At 36.0% G+C, this 20705-nt stretch overlaps 2 protein-coding genes across 8 annotated transcripts in view; one reads left to right on the top strand and one right to left on the bottom strand.

The window, feature by feature from the left end:
• Positions 1–18896, top strand: part of LOC127660465 (nuclear valosin-containing protein-like) — a 35091-nt gene extending 16195 nt beyond the window's left edge. For all 5 annotated transcript variants that reach the window (XM_052150722.1, XM_052150720.1, XM_052150721.1 and 2 more), the window contains exons 15-23: positions 175–279; positions 395–457; positions 4014–4133; positions 5051–5150; positions 8297–8403; positions 8485–8561; positions 8975–9063; positions 9735–9814; positions 18775–18896. In XM_052150722.1, the coding sequence (XP_052006682.1) occupies positions 175–279; positions 395–457; positions 4014–4133; positions 5051–5150; positions 8297–8403; positions 8485–8561; positions 8975–9063; positions 9735–9814; positions 18775–18819 (786 nt within the window). In that variant the 3' untranslated portion in view covers positions 18820–18896. The remainder of the gene's footprint in view (positions 1–174; positions 280–394; positions 458–4013; positions 4134–5050; positions 5151–8296; positions 8404–8484; positions 8562–8974; positions 9064–9734; positions 9815–18774) is intronic.
• LOC127660475 (sphingolipid delta(4)-desaturase DES1-like) overlaps positions 17366–20705 on the bottom strand; it is a 60094-nt gene continuing 56754 nt past the window's right edge. For 2 of the 3 annotated variants that reach the window (XM_052150737.1, XM_052150739.1), the window contains exon 4: positions 17367–19920. In XM_052150737.1, the coding sequence (XP_052006697.1) occupies positions 19774–19920 (147 nt within the window). In that variant the 3' untranslated portion in view covers positions 17367–19773. Of the gene's footprint in view, positions 19921–20705 lie in introns of all 3 variants that reach the window. The other variant, XM_052150740.1, reaches the window with a different exon arrangement.

The following is a 20705-nucleotide window of genomic DNA, read 5'->3' as shown; positions in this document are numbered from 1 at the left end:
ATATAAACAAGAACTTGTTCATTAATATTGTAGTTTTGTACAAAGTCCCTAGTTAAAAATGTACAATATAAATTTTTAATTACTTTGTTTAAAAAATATAATTTCAGGTTCTCAGATTCACAATTAATCCTGTGTATTTCATAATATTTAATGGTTGTGTTTGCACATTCCCAGGCCCCCATTCATAATCCGGAGCATTTCAGGGCTCTGGGTCTAAACGCTCCCTCTGGAGTGCTGCTTGCTGGACCACCCGGATGTGGAAAGACCCTATTAGCCAAAGTTTGTTTTATGTCTATTGCCACAAATTCTTTCATTTCTCTTGTAATACCATTTACTGCTAACATTTGCTGCTTCTTTGGCCTGTGTATCTGAAATGAGTTCTGTCACTTTACAGGCTGTTGCCAATGAGTCTGGCTTAAATTTCATCTCTGTCAAGGGTCCAGAGTTACTCAATATGGTGAGCTATTAATTGTCATGAAAATAATGTAATAATAGTGGTAATTGTGGCTAGGATTCTGCTTTAAAAAAAAAAAAGTATTCCATGGAAGAAAGAAAATCATACTGTTTTGGCACAACATGAGATTGAGTAAATGATGACAACACTTTCACACTTATGTAATTTCAAATCTGTATGACTATGCAGAGGTGGGTAGAGTACCAAAATCTTTACTCAAGTAAAAGTACAATTACTTAAAAATATTACTCAAGTAGAAGAAAGTATTCATGTAAAAAACTACTCTAGTAAGAGTAAGAAAGTGTCCAATTAAAAGAATACTCAAGTAGCAAGTAACTTGTTACTTCCAAATAAAACAAAATGGACAATTATGGCCCAGTATTTCATTACCTAATACATATTTAACATGTATTACAAAATAATAATAGTTATACTAATAATAAAAAATATTGTTATTAATGGAAATTGTCATCATACACCCTCATGTTGTTTCAAACCACATGACTTCAATGCAACACAATTAAAGTGATGTCAGACAGATTGTTAGCTTATAATCACCATTTACTGTCACTTTGTTTTTTTTTCCCCTCCATATTTTAAAAGGAAATTGTGACTAATACTTTCAGTCTCTAACATTATGGCTAATATCTTTTTTGGGTTACACAAAATACACAGTCACACAGGATTGGAACAACATGAGGGTGGGAAATTATGACAGAACATTAATTGATATGTTATCAATGGTTGAACTCAGTTTAAGGACGCTTGTCAGATTTGGACAAATCTATCAATTAAAAGAGTTTGGAAACCAGTTTCTAGTAATTATTATGGTGAAAAATTTGAACAATGTCCCACAGGCCCAATTATATGTAATGCTGAATAAAACGAATCGTGCTTTATTAACGCCAACTGTCACGATTTCAAAGTCCTGTTGCTTTTTAAAGTCCTGTATGGATTCTCAGATCAGTATAGTTTCAGTATTTTCAGTGTTGAAATAATTTAGATAATTAGTTCTGTACACTAAGGGTAAACTGCAACTTATCTGTATTTGGAAGAGTGTTGAGCTTATTTAAATTCAGAGCTTGTTTTTTGTTGTCCATGAGAAAAACGTGGCATATCTGTCAAACGCAGAAATTCTGTGCAAGTGCAGACATGCTGTCAGCTCGCGGTCCAGAAGTCAAGCATGCGATCCATAAAGTATAAGACATTTACACTTAACACCGATATTAACATGGATTTAGGAACTGATATTGCAACACTGATATAAAAATGTATACTTATAAACTGAGGTCATAAGATCCCATAGATACAGATTCACCCTAAAAATGACAATGACTAAGACAATCTACGTTATCATAATCACTAAAACTTACCGCACTGCAGTTTTAATCTTGAAATATCCACTTGTCTTGGTGTAAAATGACGGCACTGCATGCCTACTTTTTTCATGGTGTTGAGCAAAGAAAGTGTTTATTTGGCTTGCTTGGACTCGACTCAAAAGTCCCTTTCAAAAATCTCTCAATAAATTACGCATTTATTTACACTTATTAAATTAAAACCAGGAACGTCGCCCATTGTAACAAAGTAAAAGTATTTTTTTTTTTTTAATTAGAAATTTATTTGTGAAAGTTTTAAATGTACTCAAAGTATTTTTTTTTCCAAAAACGTTTTCTCAAGTAAATGTAATTGTGTAAATGTTGCATGTTACTGCCCACCTCTGACTGTATGCAAAAACAAAAGATGTTTAAGGAAGATAACCCTCTGTCTTCTCAGATTAACATTTTTATTGGTTGCTTTTCAACATGACATAACAGAGCAAAAATTAATATACAGAGTCAACCATTAAACCTCATTTTTTCCCTTCCCCGACCCCCAACAAACATCCCTGTAGCCAGAGTACACACACAGAAAAAAAAAAAAAAAATATATATATATATATATATATATATATATATATATATATATATATATATATATATATATATATATATATATAATAATAATTAAGAAATAAAAAATATATATTTTAACAGATATTTACTTTCAACGTAATGACTCACCTGCTCTTGCTTGCGCCAGCACTAAAGAAAACATGTCTTCCCATATTTTTCAGCTTCCTGCAGGGAAAGATGCACTTCTTGAAGAACCACATGATCATATTTCTTTTGTTTTAGAAAAGGAATAACCTTCCTTCTTTTTAAGGGGCGCTCCAACCCATTCACATTCCAAGTGGAGAGAGACAATCCACTCATATTAACGTTTGAAAAATAGATTGTGTGTCAAAACTAAAATTATAAAGACCACACTCCAACAATTAATTCATAATTAATCCCAGAACAAAACAAACAGAAAAAAGAAAATTATGAGCATAACCCAATGTACGACAGCGCCAACCGGCATCCATCCCTCTAAACTCAAACAGTTCATGTACACCTACGAGAGCCCCCGCAACAACTTTGCCTCCAATTTCTCAAGTCTGGTGCTTCAATACAAAAGTACCCAAAATGAGCAAATTCATCCACAAGCTGTAACATGAGACCCTTATCGTATGATCTCAGGAATTTGGAATCAGGGCCTGTATCCCTCAGCCGATCTCCGAGCTGGGAAACTATGAGCTCGTTCGATTTCTAGCTTATGGCCTGTTATGTCGAGCAGACTCTGGAAGAGCTCATCTAGGAATTTCACCATATCTCGGCCTTCCTCATGCTCAGGAATTCCAACAATTCGGATGATGTTTCATTGATTACGATTCTCCAAATCCTCCAGTTTTTCCCAAACGTGTTGCAAGTCTGACTTTGTCACTAGCAGATTAGCAGCTCATTCCCTTTCGGATGACTCCAGATAATCGATCCGCCTCTCGACGTCTGACAAGCTTGTAACCAACTCTCCATGGAAGTGATCGATCAACGTATTACAGCCAAATCCTCCAAGTCTGCAACAACCTTCGTCAGCATTGCCGACACGTTCATCGGTTCACAATGGTTTTCTTTGTTCACCGTCCGAATTGAGTCTGGGGCTTCCGGCTTGCCGCCGCGGGGAGTCAGCTTGAGGACATAAGTGTCTTTTAATATCTCCAGGATTTTGAATTTTTTGACATTGTCTTCCTAGAACAGTCAAGGATCAGGGTGTATCGATTCTCACATGACACAAATAGCATTAAAACTAGTAAAGTGCGCAGAGCTCGCCACTCACACATCCGTTGCTCGCACGGCGCCACGCGACTTTACCCTCTGTCTTTTCAATACAACGGCAGTTGAGAGTGCCTCACTTTAAAATGTAAAACCCCAAAGTGTCATAAAAGTAGTCTATGTGACTGCCCAGTATTTAAGTCACTATGAACGAGCAATGGATGTCTAAATTTTTACTGAAAATAATAATTGAATTCAGATTTTTTTTCTCATTTACAATGGTGTAAAAAATAGGATTAATTTTAAGTGAACATTTGTTTGCGGGGGGACAACACGGACAGTTTACCAATAAATGACATGTATTTGACCATTTTCTTGAGATTCACTTGTTCTAACAGGCTGTCTGCATGAATGTCATTGATTTGTTGTAGTATGTGGGTGAGAGCGAGCGAGCTGTCCGTCAGGTGTTTCAGAGAGGTCGTAACTCCGCCCCCTGTGTCATCTTTTTTGATGAGATTGATGCACTTTGTCCTCGCCGCTCAGAACATGAGGTAAGAGCAAATTCAGATTAATTCATGAAATTATTTACATTTTATACTAGTATGATTATTATACTTCAGAAAGTTCAGAAGGGCCTTTTTTTTTTTTTTTTTTTTTACCTCCGTTATGTGCAGGGATATGTCTTATCCAATTTTCAGGCAGTATGCTACTGGGTGTGGGTGGGAGTGTTCACACAAACAGTGTGTGTACGCTAAATAATATATTTGAGGTAAATTTAAGTGCCACAGTTACTGTGTAAAATAATTTAAGACACAAATGGTCTATATTTCCATTATATAAAAATGTATGACATGCATTTACACTAGCTACCAGCTTCTTATAAATGGGCTGCCTTCGTTTATTGCTTGTGATGTGCACTCATGGTTTCTGCCAACCTACTCACACCTAGACTTTGCTTGTGTGAAAATGCTAGAGCATCATGGCCATGTCTTCTGACTTTACTTGCATGGGATATTGCATAGCACTGCGCTTAAAGCCAATGTGTGAAGTAATTTGCAATGTTAACGTTCTTATATGGTATAAGTAAAGAGTTTGTAGGTTGATTTTACAGTTTAAAACTGTGGCTCTGTGATGCTATCAAAACATTGCTATGTTTGTTTGAGAGGTCATCTAGTCTGACATTGGCTGAGCCAGAGTTCCTATGGCGTGAGTTTGGGGCAGGACTATCTGTTTGTACTGTACAACCAATGGAAAATGGGAAGAGTGAAATCTGTTTGAAACATTATTTTTGCTATTCCGTTTGGTGACAGTAGTGGCGCACATTACACACTTCAGCTTTTCAAATGTAGCGGTCTTAAAATAGAGACCATTATCTAGTTTATAAACCCATTTTTTGAATTGTAATAACTTAATGACAGTCTCTGAGGAGGTGTAATGGTTATGTGTATGTATGTGTATGTGTTGTCAGTCAGGGTCTAGTGTCCGTGTCGTGAATCAGCTTCTCACAGAGATGGATGGCATCGAGAATCGTCAACAGGTTTTCATCATGGCTGCCACTAATAGACCAGGTAATAACTCTTGAAGAGATAATATCTGAACCAGGGATGTCAATTTTCAGGAATTACATAATGGATTGTCATCACAATTAATGATTGATTAATTTTTAAGTGTTAATACCGCAAAAGGGGTTTAAAGTCTGGACTTATGAATTCTGGACAAATTGACTTAAATCATTAGTCCTGTATCCTGGTAAACTCATATCATCCAAACAAATGCATGTATTTACTGTCTCCAGTTACCTTGATTACCTTTTGTGATATTTTTGGTTATAATTATTTGCAATTTTCCATTTAGAGGTCCTGTTTAAACCTGTTGGAAAATGCTGGTAAATTAGCTCTGGCAATTTACTTCCTGATAAGTTCAAAGTTTTAATGCTTTAAATTGAGAAAAAAGTCATAAGATTAATGTAAAAGTTCAGGACACGCTGACCTCTGCTTTAGATCCGATTCCTGGATTTGCTCCGATAATGAAGCTTTTAGACATGTCTGGTATCAGTCCGACGAGCCCGATCCAAATCCGATACTGTGTGTGTCATAAAAACACAATTAAAGTAGTTCATATGACTCGTGCACTTTATTCAAAGCCACTTGAAGACGTGTGATAGATGTGAATCACAAAAGGCTGTGTTTAATAAGTAAATATATCAAATGCATGTGCAGCTCCAGCGGATTATTGAATGGCGCTGCTCTGTTTACAGACACACACTCACGGCTATTTTTAGCCTTCACGCATTGCGCAATATTTGAGCTTTACTCATGAACAACATCTCAGATGTTAATGCTCAATAGTTCGTTTCACTTATAATATGTATTTAGAACAGCACCGGAGGTGCATTTTACCAGAATTTAAATAAGAAGCGAATTAAACTACTGTGAACTTGCCTACAGACACATACAGGACTTCCTGGAGAGTTCAGAATGTCAAAATAAAAGTGTGAGGGTTTAAAAACTGCATGATTTAATTATATTACTGTTTTATTTAAAATTCGAATTAAAAGTAAATAATACAAATATTAAAATCAGTTTTTTTTATTATTATTATTTATAATAATGATTATTTAGTTGTAACACTCTCCAATATATTAAAGAGGAGTTTACACTAATATTGGGATCTACCGTACTGTTTCTATTGATAAGTGTAAAAGAATGGAACAAATAAATATCAACACAGATGTAAATACCAATAAACCCAAGTGTATTACAAAATCAAGAATAATATTTACAACAATAACAACACAAGGTGTATGTACATGTAGTAGTGAAGTCCAGAGTGCGCAGAGTTATTTACAGTGATCGGATCAGTCTCACCGGGTGTTTGTAGGGTCCTTGGGATCGATCTAGTGATGGAGTGATGAATTTGATGACAAACCAATGTCCTCTGATAAAAAGGTAATCTTGGCAACGAGCCAAACGAATTACCTCTGGGAGGAACGGCGTCCCAGCGCTTCCAGGTAGGTCACCAAAGTAATCCAACGTGAATGAGTTTTGTACGTGTGTGTGTACTCGCAAATGAGCCCCGTTTATCGGCATAGCGGTTCTTTAAATAGAAACCGAAAGTAACTTCCTGAATACGTGGCAGGAGAACACGTAAGACGAATGCACGCGAAGATCTCGCGTGAACAGAGATCGGGGAACAACACACAACAGCTGAGGGGAATGACAGAAAACAGGGGAAAGCAATATAACTAATAAATATAAATGACACACATTTAAAGTTATAAACCTTATATAAAACGCCCCTTATGTGGCCACGCTACATAGTCATCATTAGTATTTAAAAGTGAGCTGATATCTTACAACTAAATTAAACAAAAAAGAGATTTGAATCCTTTAAAGTCCAGATACAAGTTGAAACTTTTATAAAAAAGAAATAAATAAAAAAAAACTGGTTTCTTTTCTACTGATGACTTATACTGGAATTACTGTTAATTTAGCTTCTATATTGTTAATAATAAAGTGTTTCTTAATAAGCTATACATTTATATTGATATAATGTGAAGTGAGAGGTTTGTGTTTCTTTACGTATTAAAGAGCACACCCAAATATTTCCACACAACAATGTAAAGATATTCTAAAGTGATTATGCAAAAAACCAACACTGGTATCGGCCGATAATTTATTTCCCATATCTGAATCGGAAGAGAAAAAGTGGTATCGGTGCATCCCTAGTCTGCTTTGGTCTAAACACAAAGTTCTGACCGAGATGATGCAATGACTTGACGTCACCAACAAACAATCCTTGAAATGGTCTATAGGCAATGCACATCTTATACAAACAAAGAACAAACCACACTTGACAGCAGACAACACAAGATAAGAACACATTCTTGCATACAAACACACCTTGATGGAGCGCAAATCCGAACGTTTATGATGCAATGCTACCGAAACTCTCCAAGAGCATCTGTCAGGAGCACCAATGTACAGGTGTACATTGACACATCTTTAAACAAGCCCTTATAATAAATCTAGGACTGCTGCAATGATTGGCTTATGTTCAATAATATGGAAATAAACAATATATTGACTTCTAATGCAAATTTTTGTATTTTTTTTTTTAAGGCTTCACTTATGTTTCAAAATAATGCATTTTATTTATAACTATTTATAATTATTTAATCATATAGTAAATTATTGTTATTTTGGGGGCTTTCTAAGCAAATAGTTACGTATGAAATTAATCCTATTAATTAATCTGCATGCCAAGTAATAAATTTGATTAAAAATGTCATCAATTGACATCCGTTTTTAATCGATTCATAGCCTTTAGTGTTTAATCAACATTATGCAACATGCTGTCGGTTGAGTTTAATGTCTATTGAACACCAAACATTTATTAAATGAAACTCATATTAAACATTTAGTCAAATGTGTTAAATCTGAACATGTATATATTTCAATTTACCATTCATTTATTACAGTTAAGAATAGAAAATGGAAAACTGTTGCAAAGAAAATAGACAACTCTTACAACAGATGTGACCCATTACATCAGCAGTGTCTGCGCCATTTGCTTGAATTATTACTGCATCCATTTTAGCTGAAGTTGATGCTTAAAATTATTAACAATGTTATGATCATCAGTTATGAACATCCCAAGTTCGTACATATTTTGATGCTTTAGATAACTGACTGTTTTTATAAATGGTTTATAGATATTATTGATCCTGCTGTGCTCCGACCAGGACGCTTGGACAAAACTCTTTATGTGGGTTTACCCCCTCCTGCAGACAGACACGCTATATTAGTCACTATTACTAAGGTAAACATAATTAAGACTAACAAAACATTTTAATGTTATGAATTTATAAATGATTGATTAACTGTAATTCTTTTGTCTCAGAATGGCAGTAAACCCCGTCTAGATTCAGATGTCAATCTTGAGGAAATCGCACATGATATACGCTGTGACAGTTTTACGTAAGTTTTTAGATTGTTGGTAGGTTGGTCTGGTTAATAAACAAAAAGGTTACGGTTACAAAATGATCCCACTTTTAGAAGTTTCATAATAGTGGAGTTTTTTCATTTTGCTCACTTTACAATAAGGTTCAACTAATTTACATTAGTTGTGTAAGGTTTCATGAATTAACAATGAAAATCACTTTGGTTAATGTTAATTTATAAATATACAGTTGTGCATGTTAGTTCATAATGCATTAATATAAACATATACGACTACATTTGAAGCTTTAAAAGTTGTATATGTAGAAATTAACAAGATTAACAAACACTTTTAAAGTGTGTTCCTTTTCTAGTTCATGTTTACTATATCATTAACTAATGTTAACACATTGTGAAGGGTGACCGGGTCATTGTTGGGTTGTGTGTTTTAGAGGTGCAGATCTTTCAGCGCTGGTGCGAGAGGCATGTGTGAATGCTCTGAGAGTTCACCTGAACACACGACCTTCACAAACACACACAGGTAACACTCACGTGTCACACATGGCACAGGATTGCACACCATGATCCAGTCTGAAAAGCATAAAAGACCCCATTTACTTGGTATTAAGATGTGATCGGATCAATCGAGACACACGTGGTCAGGTGACACACGTCGCTGTTTACACCTGGTATACATCATCAAGGGTTTCATGTTTTATTGCATGATAATAAACAGCAAACAAGTCAGAAAAGACAAGGAAAGTGTGAACAAAACTGGCACGCTGTTTCTACCAGATGCAGTTCAAATGTATCTAATCTAATTTCTCCTCCCTCCCGGGTTTCGGCACCAATGTAAAGAGGTTAAGATGGGCAAGGAGGAGGTGAGAACCGGCTTGACAACATAAATAATAGTTTAATGATAAACTTAAACAAAAACACACTAACATAAATGCATACAGGGCAGCTGCCCATAGTTCTCTCTCTCTCGAACCGCCATCTCCAGTCGCCTTCATCCCTCGCTTGCCCCATCAGGCTGATTTTTGTCCGGGAGTGCGTCATTCCGACCCGGCCCCGCCCTCCTCCGCACTACACCCCATATGTGGTTTTTGTGATCTGATCACAAAATGTTGACCACTTGTGATCGGATTACCCAAAACGCATCTTAAAAACAGTTGTAAATGGGGTCAGTGAAATGCATCTCTTGTGTCACAGGGCCAGTGGAAGAGATTAGGGTGAGAAGAGTTCACTTTGAAGATGCCTTTAAGAAGGTGCGGCCATCTGTGTCCAAGAAGGTGAGTGATAAAGCAAAGTATCTGAAGGGGCTTAAATTTGGCATTAATTTGAATGTTTATATATGATTTTATCCTTAATCACTGAAAGTGAAAAAACAAAATGGCCAATGGCTTCAAAAAGATGATTTGAAGTTATTTTTACTACTTTTGTTAAGTTCAGTGGTCAACCAATATATCGCAAAGGCCGATATTTGTTTTTTTTAAATTTCAGCATTGGCTGACAACTTATTCAGTTTGGCTGTTTAGTTTCGTAATGCATACATTATTGTATTTATTGCATTTAGTATCTTTAAACTCCTTTCCACGCTGGGCAGCATTTCAAGGTGCAAAGATGAGACAACCATGGATGCATAGCACTCTCATTCGACCGTAAAACATCACTGAAGTTATCATAACCTACATGTGATAACCAAATATTTGAATCATCCACAAAATTATCATTTCTACTGTGCAGTCTCCTGAGAATAAAACTCGTCTTTATAATTTTATCTGTATAAATAAATCATACATTTTAAAATGTATTTGAATCAAGTAATGATTAGTCAAAAAGTAAAACAATAAAAACCGTATGAAATCAAACATTGAAGGAAGCTGTAAGCTGGCATCGCTCGCACTTGCTCTCTCTTCCAGCTCATCATTCCTCCCCCCGATAGATTATAGGCAATAAAGCGTCTGTGTTTCTAAATGGAATGTACACTCAAAATCAGAGTGCATTGTGGGTAAGAATAAGTGAATAAAAGTAGTGAACAAGTTGTTCACTCAGAATCAGACACTACTACAAAATGGCCGACACCTGAAGTAGTGTAGTGGACCATTTCGGACACGGTGCTTGTCCCTCTGTATTATTGTAAACTTTCCATAACCACTGTACTGACGTTAACACTAAGTGCCTAACAATGGGTCAGACTGAATTTATTTGATTGCTTGAATTTTGCAAGTTCTTGGAGCTTTTAGATGTAGGGTTTTGAGCGAATGTATAAGTGTACATAAGGTATACAATCAGTATTGTTCCAATTAACATTTGTTATTACGATTATGTGCATTAGTTCATGTGCATTACGCAGTCATTTTAAATCCTCAGACTGTGTATACATGATTTGTCCAGCAGTGTGAAAGTGTCTTGAATGTTTTCTTCCCCTTTGAGCAAATCAGCAACACACTCATCGTGACTGCTGCAGCTTGCAGAGAGATTAGTTATTTTTCGATCAGCTCGCTAGAGAATTCGATTGCTTGTCATTCGTATCGTGATTCCATGGTTGTTTACTTATCATTCGTGATGGGCAAATGGCAGACCAGCTGAAAGGTGCTTTGTGCCACCTACTGTACCGGGCTAAAATTGCTTGTCGATTAGCACCACCTATTGTAAATGCGTGAATGTGATAACAGCGTATCGATAATTCACCTGGCTTCAGTGTGAAAAGCCCAGTTCACACCATCAGTGACAAGGTGACAGGATGCCATTCATTTTCAATGAGTTCACAGCAACTTCTGGTGACATAAGCGACAGAGACACAGGGTCCTATGACATACTGGTGTTGGTACAGGCAAGACAGAGAAGTTATAATGTTGTGAGAGATTACAGTGTGCAGTATCACTTGTCTGTAACCTCATTGATCGATGCATGGAAAACCTTGTCCGTAACGGTTGGCATTCTGAGTGAGTTTGATTCAAAGAATGATAGGTAGTTCAGCCTTGTCAATGATATTTATTTATGCATTTGGCATACGCTTTTATCCAAAGCGACTTACGGTGCACTTATTACAGGGACAATCCCCCCCGGAGCAACCTGGAGTTAAGTGCCTTGCTCAAGGACACAATGGTGGTGGCTGTGGGGCTCGAACCAGCATCCTTCTGATTACCAGATTACCAGTTATGTGCTTAGACCACTACACCACCATGATATGATGCATTGAGCACTACTGCATGCTGATTAAACAGAAACACTTTCCACACCAGAATGTACGTTTTATAGGCCAGAGAACTGATTCCTTGTCAAACTAGAACCATGTCTTAGGGTGCTTTCTCACTTGGTTCGATTGCTTGGACCAAACATGATTTGCATTGCAAGAGATGTGAAGAATGTGAGCTGCTGCATGAGAAATAGATTATAACACAATAATTATGATCACAGGCCTACAAAAATGCAAATTGTACATCATCACAAGTGGTTCACTTCTGCGATTTGGTACGATTGCATTCATATCAGCGGCGAAACTATATTAGAGTTCAGAAATCCGCGTTCAAATTTTTCCAAACGAACCGAATTTGACATAATTCGACCCCCAGTGCACACCAAAAGTGCTAGTGTGAAAGTTTCCTTAGTTTTACCAGCAGTACAATACCTTGTGATCCGATTTTCTAAAGCTATGGCCAGTCATGCAGTCCACCAGTAACATTAAAGCAAAAGAGTTAGGAACACACACTAGCGACTTCACAGTACAGATAATAGCAAGATGTGAACGGGCTAAAGGGCCTTTCATTGGTGATTTTGTTTCACATAATCCTGATGTGTTTGGTCTAAATAGTCCTTAACCCTTTAAGCTTGAATTGGCCTGCGAGAGAAAAGTAATTGCCAAAATATCAATGATTACATTTTTCTCTTCTGTGCATAAATCTTACTCGAGAATTGATTTTTTTTTTTATTGATTCCAAATTAATATCTATGGCAACCGCCTCAAAATATCATAATGTGTTAATATCAGACCATTCCCCACATTCATTGGATTTTAATTTAAGCGTAGTTAAAGGAGAATATACATGGCAAATGAATAACAGTCTATTAAAGGACAAGCGGTTCAGTGATTATCTCAGGGAGAAAATAGAATTCTTCATATCTACAAATAATAAAGGAGACATTCCCGATTCAACTCTTTGGGAATCTATGAAAGCTGTTTTAAGAGGAAATATAATAGCATATGAGGCTGCAGAAAGAAAACAGGAAAAAGAAAAATTGAAAGAAATTGAGGACATGCTAATGCAGTTGGAGACAGAATATAGAGCCACTCAGGCTGCTGAAACGTTGAATAAAATTATTAAATTAAAATATGAATATAATGTGTCCATGTCTAAAAATGTATTAAAAATACTCAACCAAGTTAAGCAGCAATACTTTGAACTAGGAGATAAACCGCAAAAACTACTTGCTTGGCATTGAGACACGCCCAAGCATCTCGATTCAATAAAATCGGATAGTGGCAAACTCTTAAATAATCCGGTTGATATAAATAGTTGTTTTGCAAAATTTTATATGTATATCGGTCCCAGGAAAATACAACTTCAAACACCGCAACTAGCCAATTTGAATCTTCCCAAATTAAATGAAGATGCAGTAAAACATTTAGATGCAGATATAAGCCTTAAAGAGATTAATAAAGCAATTTTTTCTTTTCCAAATAATAAATCCCCTGGACCAGGTGGGTTTACCATTTAATTTTTCAAGAAATTTTGTGATATAATTTCCCCCTTTCTTGTGCGTATGTAATAAACATAGTGGCAATGCCTCTGAGCTGCCTCCTACTTTATATACAGCCAATATAACTCTGATTCCCAAACCAGAATTTAACTATCCCTTATTCGTCTCATCTTATCGTCCTATTTCGCTGATCCCAATAGAAACAAAACTTATTGGGAAAATACTGGCAAATCGTCTGAGAAGCCACATTTGCACTGTCATTCATCCTGACCAAACTGGCTTTATGCCTGGCAGACACATGTTTTTTAATTTGCGTCGTCTTTTTAATATTTTATATGCCAAACATTATACAGACACAGCTATCATTTCGGATTTGGGCCTGTCTTTAAGGGCTGGATTGAAACTATCTATGCTCTCCCTGTTGCGTCTGTAATAACAAACCAGAATGTGTCTCCTCCCTTTAAGATATACAGCACGGCTGCCCCCTCTCACCTTTTTTGTTTGCGATTCTTATTGAGCCCCTGGCTGTGAGTATAAGGCAGCATCAAGATATTAGTCCTATAAATGTTAAAGGTCTCCCCTACCATCTCTCGTTATATGCAGATGACATTTTATTATATATCTCCGACCCTCAGAGGTCTGACCCTTCAGTTTTGTCTTTGATCAAAACATTTAGAACCTTTTCCGGCTTTACAATTAACTGGGAGAAGAGCGAATTTATGCCCATCACAACAATCGACCCACAATTCTTGAATTCCACCCCTTTTGAAAAAGCACACAATTCTTTTGTGTATCTCGGGGTTACAGTTACTAAACAGCCTAAAGATCTACTTAGAATAAACTGGCAGCGAATATTAGATCAGTTAAAGCGAAATATTGAATTTTGAAGGATGTTGCCCATGTCAATTGCTGGTAGGATTAACTCGATCAAGATGGTGGTACTCCCACGATTTCTTACATTTTTCAGGCAATTCCCTGTTTTATCCCACAAAGTTTTTTTTAAACAGTTAGATGCTATAATTGTCCCTTATTTGTGGGATTATAAGAGTGTGTGAATATCTAAGAAGCATCTATTTAAAGCTAAGAAGGATGGAGGGTTTAGCCTACCACAGTTCAAATATTATTACTGGGCAGCTAATCTAAGCATTATTTCCTGGTGGAAAAAACAGCCCATTCATGTACATGGAGATCCTTCCTGGCTTAGGATGGAGCAAGCATTTTGGAATAAGACATCTCTTGCTGATCTTCTCAATAGTCCTACTAAAATTGATAAAGTCTTATATGATAATCACTTTGTTATAAATAATGCTCTAAAAATATGGAAGCAAATTAAAACTTATATAAAAGCTCCTGACATGTATCTAGATAGCCCTATACACTCACCTAAAGGATTATTAGGAACACCTGTTCAATTTCTCATTAATGCAATTATCTAATCAACCAATCACATGGCAGTTGCTTCAATGCATTTAGGGGTGTGGTCCTGGTCAAGACAATCTCCTGAACTCCAAACTGAATGTCAGAATGGGAAAGAAAGGTGATTTAAGCAATTTTGAGCATGGCATGGTTGTTGGTGCCAGACGGGCCGGTCTGAGTATTTCACAATCTGCTCAGTTACTGGGATTTTCACGCACAACCATTTCTAGGGTTTACAAAGAATGGTGTGAAAAGGGAAAAACATCCAGTATGCGGCAGTCCTGTGGGTGAAAATGCCTTGTTGATGCAAGAGGTCAGAGGAGAATGGGCCGACTGATTCAAGCTGATAGAAGAGCAACTTTGCCTGAAATAAGCACTCGTTACAACCGAGGTATGCAGCAAAGCATTTGTGAAGCCACAACACGCACAACCTTGAGGCGGATGGGCTGCAACAGCAGAAGACCCCACCGGGTACCACTCATCTCCACGAATAGAAAAAAGAGGCTACAATTTGCAAGAGCTCACCAAAATTGGACAGTTGAAGACTGGAAAAATGTTGCCTGGTCTGATGAGTCTCGATTTCTGTTGAGACATTCAGATGGTAGAGTCAGAATTTGGCATAAACAGAATGAGAACATGGATCCATCATGCCTTGTTACCACTGTGCAGGCTGGTGGTGGTGTAATGGTGTGGGGGATGTTTTCTTGGCACACTTTAGGCCCCTTAGTGCCAATTGGGCATCGTTTAAATGCTACGGCCTACCTGAGCATTGTTTCTGACCATGTCCATCCCTTTATGGCCACCATGTACCCATCTTCTGATGGCTACTTCCAGCAGGATAATGCACCATGTCACAAAGCTCGAATCATTTCAAATTGGTTTCTTGAACATGACAATGACTTCACTGTACTAAAATGGCCCCCACAGTCACCAGATCTCAACCCAATAGAGCATCTTTGGGATGTGGGGGAACGGGAGCTTCGTGCCCTGGATGTGCATCCCACAAATCTCCATCAACGGCAAGATGCTATCCTATCAATATGGGCCAACATTTCTAAAGAATGCATTCAGCACATTGTTGAATCAATGCCACGTAGAATTAAGGCAGTTCTGAAGGTGAAAGGGGGTCAAACACAGTATTAGTATGGTGTTCCTAATAATCCTTTAGGTGAGTGTATGTCACAACCATGCTTTTCCTCCTGGTTTGCTTGACTTAGGTTTTACACAATGGGAGAAGGACGGCACTGAAAACATAAAGGATCTGTATATAGATGGGAAATTTGTCTCATTTGAGCAATTAAGAAGGGCCTTTAATATCAATAACTCTAATTTATTTAGGTACTTGCAAGTTAGAGATTTTGTGAAGAAACAGCTTTCAAATTTTAGTGTGATAAATCAGCATGACACACTTGAAGAAATTAATAACTTCAATCCTTTACATCGGGGAGTAGTGTAATTTTTTTACAGGATTATGTTAAAGCAAGATGTCACAAATACAACTGTAGCTAAACAGGCCTGGGAAACAGAACTGGGTTTAGATATCAATTCAGATAGTTGAAAAGAATGCCTTGGGAACATTCAATTAATGTAAGGCATAATTTGATTCAGTTCAAAACTTATCTAAATTTATCTAAAGTGAAGCTACATAGTTTATTCCCAAAGGTTTCTCCACTCTGCAACAGATGTAAGGTAGCAAAGGGATCTCTGACTCGCACACTATGGCTGTGCCCTAAACTACAGGAATATTGGGAGAGTGTATTTGACTGTTTTTCTAAACCATTTCAAAAGTATATTGAACCTTCTCCACTTATAGCTATTCTTGGTATGTCTAGTATTCTAAAGATGATAGACATACAGGAAAGACAAGCTATATTATTTGGAATGATAATTGCTAAGAGGTTGATTTTGCAAATGTGGAAAACTGATTTGCGCCTAAGTTTGAAATGTGGGCTAAAGATCTTGTAAATATGCTTGCATTGGAAAGGTTGAGATACATTAATAATGACAGACTTAAAGAATTTGACAAAATGTGGGGACAGGTTTTGGATCATCTTAAGATAAATAAAGCAATGCTTTCTTAGCCTACTGACCCGTTACTTATTAGTAATTGATGACTGTAATCACTGATAATATAATAAACACTGTGCCTAAAGTATTAGATGGCTGACTATATTCAGGATAATGCGCTTGTTTATTTTATTTAATTTATTTATTATTACTATTTTGTTTTTTATACTTCTTTGAATGAATGATCCAAACATTTACAAGCTTGCATTTTGTAGCATTATCTGTCCAATGATAATGTATTTTTTGTTGTAGTAGTTCTTAGTTTTCTGTTTGTTTGTTCTGTGAAAAAGCAAAAATACCAAAATATATATGGAAAAAAAATATATATATATATATCAATCATTGCAGTCTTGAAGAACACAAAATATGTATTGTTTGAAAGCTTATAAACTTTTTAAGCATGCATGCATTATGACCCAAACTGAAGAATGCTTTGAAATTTGAAGACAAATCAGAAGTGATCCATTTTGATCAATTATTTAAATAAATTGCACTGATGTTTTTACTGATTACAATAATATGTACAAACTCATCAAAAAAACATATGTTTTGAGTGCAACATATGAGTGTCATATGTTGTTGGAAATAGTAGAATACAACCAGCAGTTTATATTCAGAGCCACCTTATTTACATCCAGAGATATGATGTCATATAAGAAAAAAAGAACATTATTGACTCAATGTTGATAGTTAAATGATTTTTCAGCAGTTTCATTAAACATTAAAGAATTTGAAAAGTTTCTTTATATTACACACTTGACCATCCTTGTTGGTTTTGGGTTATTTTTTGTCAAGTTATAAGCCTTTAATTTTGGGTTTGCCACTGAAACCGGAAATATTTAAAAACACCTGAAGGATTTCTGACTGTTCTACATCCACTCTCTCATTTCTTTAGTCATTTTAGCATAGGAGAGCCCCAGAATAAAGCTCACTGGTCACTTGACGAGACCACAAGTGTCTGCCCCGACACTTAACTATTATTTCTCTAATGGTTCCAGCTTGGAAAGCACATTAAACACAAAAGTTCCTCAATGACATAATTTCCAAAACTTTTCACTCGTAACAGTGTGAAAGCACCCTGTCTGATCTTCATAAGAAAGTGTTTCACCAATGTTCAACACACCTCAGATTGCATCATTTATTCTAAACATGCATTTTACTGTCATTTGTTTAAATTAAAATCTCTTGATATATAGCTTTTCAGTAATCAAAATACTTTTGAAATGTTGCTGTATACTGATTTGTGTAATAGTTACTAATATCTAGTATTTTAAAAAATTAATTCCATTACATGTATTCCGTTACTCCCCAACACTGTATTTATAGGTTCCTGAATTTAAATCAGATATAACACTTGTTCATATGATATCATGTGATGATATTGAATTTTGAAAAATTTATTTAAACTTTGATTTTAATGCATTATTTTTTTAAACATGTAATAATCATTATAAAAACATTACAAACATTAAATCTATATGGCGCTTAGTTCAATGTGGCCCGCAACCTAAAATGAGTTTGACACCCCTGATTTAAATGGTTTTCTTATTTTGTTTATCTGTCAAAAGAAAGGACATCATTTGTCGCCTACAGCTTGCTCACTGGGGTTATTAATACAATTACTATTTAATTACTTATTTTTAAACATTATTGTATTTTATCTAAATTGCACAATGATGATTCATCGACTTTATAGACATTACAGTTTTATCGTCTGTTAATGCTGATCTTCTGTAAAGCTGCTTTGAAACGATGTGTGTTGTGAAAGGCGCTATACAAATAAAATTGACTTGACATTTGGAATTATCTGTCAATGTTTTAAAAATGTGATAAACTGTAGAAGTTTCCCACGTTACAGTGTAAAATAAACACCAGAGTGATTCCCATCTGGAATGTTGACCAGCATAACATTTTTAGTAAAAACTGGTTTAGTTTAGTATGATGCCCTCCTTTATAGAATTAGGATTTTCATAAATAGACACAGCAGAGTAAAGAAGTTTATCACATAGCCAGTGAGATGTAGTTTGTATATTTTATTTGTGGTTCCTTTTTGTCATCCTTGCAGGACCGAGTGATGTATGAAAAACTGAAAGACTCCCTCACAAGATAACATCGCTGATGACAATCAGAAATATAGGTTTTTGGATATCAACTTCTGTTAAAATATTTTCTTAATAAATGTGAAGATAAATAAGTGTTATGTCTTTTTCTTTTAACACACATTTCAAGTAACCTCAGTATCACTGTGCTGCTGTATCTTCATGTGTATTGTGCAATGTGGAAAAATTGTAGCTCATCAGATAAATGTCAACACTTTTTTTTTTTCATGATCAAAGATGTAATATATATATATATATATATATATATATACACACTTTATTGTATATATATAAAAGGACGTTGCAGAAGGTGTGCTTTATCAAAATCACACACTGTCCTTATGGGCAACGAGAGTGCTACTTACATAATTTATTTTAACCCCAAGGCAAATGACTCTGATTAAACAAATGACGTTGAGTCAACGTGCACATTGTTAAAAATATCTCAGATTGTGCCACTAAGCATGGTGTCTAACCTTATTCAACAAGTTTTTTGATTTAATGGTGGAAATGACAATATATTATACCCCTGTGAGCTCTCTCTACATACAGCAGCTCCTTATTCACGTGTTAATCGCACAGTATTGACACACTGTTAGTGATTGTAACAGTATATGAAGTTACACAATGAATGTGACATTTAATGAAATGATTTTCAAATTTCGCATTTATGTTTGTCATATTAAAAGCTCATAAGTGGGGAAAATATCATAGTCTATAAAAATGTAGAAGCATTCAAATGCAAAACATGAAAACAGCCCAGACTTCAGACCATGTGCAAAAGATCTGTTCAGCATTTTGGTTTAGAATGAAAATTTAATAAAACAAAACAGCACACCAACTACAAACAAACGATAATTTTGCCATTTTGTTTCTGATATATGTGATGTATTCAAACAGTATACGGTTTTGTTCGGGTGAGCAGAATTGTGTTCCAGTTGTTGTGCTCAATGATAGTTCAGGTGTTACTCCTGTTTTATGTCCCCTGTAAGTCTTCTCTTCACACGCGAGTACGGGCTCAATTCATCATCCATGATAAAGTCATACAGAACCATCACCCATGACGTGTAACAAGGGAGATCTTTGTAGTATTCTTCTGCTATTTTCTTCACCTACAAGGAAAAAAAAGGGCCATGTCATTTTTTTTTTTGTTACCAAATTAAATATCCAACATTAACAACTGGAAAATGGGAGAAAGGAGGCAAGTGCAATCTCTACTCGCTCCAACGAGTTTGTCTTCAGCAGAATACATTCTAAATATCTCAAACTACATGAACAAATTTTGTTCATGTAAAACATGAGCAAGTTTTCATGAAACCCTGTGGGATTGCAAATTTAAGTGTCACTATAAGATCAGGTGGTCCATTGACTTTCACATAACATCACATGAAAAACTAGTGATGCACGTGGTATTTGGCATTCAAGGTATTTGGTATCATCATTCTGTGAGGTTGTCTAACAACGGCAGCATCCTGTTTGTCCACTTGACCAAGAGTGTATGTGAATGAAGACACGTTTTTCATGCTAACTAGGTGCCTGTGATGGTTCATGATGGCTCAGTCCCATTGTTTGATTGGTTGCCATTGTTTAGTGTGAATGCAATGCCTAGGTGTGAACCTCTCAAACCATTTGGATTATGCTGTTATGTAAATTGGATTAGGGCTAGTAGAATTCACAGTCTTCACTTATTGGATGTTTTGGTTTAACCTGAATGCTTTCACAAAAGGAGTGCTGTAATACAATCAGCATACCAGTATGAGGAAATAACTTTAAAGTATGAGTAGCTTGTAGTTTAGCAAGATACACTTTCAAAGGTGATGTAATCTCTCATATGCCAACCTAATATTGCAGAGGCACTGCAATATTAAAGGGATAGGTTACCCAAAATGACCCCAGA

This window comes from Xyrauchen texanus, chromosome 20 (genome assembly GCF_025860055.1).
Source record: "Xyrauchen texanus isolate HMW12.3.18 chromosome 20, RBS_HiC_50CHRs, whole genome shotgun sequence".
NCBI classification, from domain to species: Eukaryota; Metazoa; Chordata; class Actinopteri; order Cypriniformes; family Catostomidae; genus Xyrauchen; species Xyrauchen texanus.
This window is presented reverse-complemented; position numbering and strand designations above follow the sequence as displayed.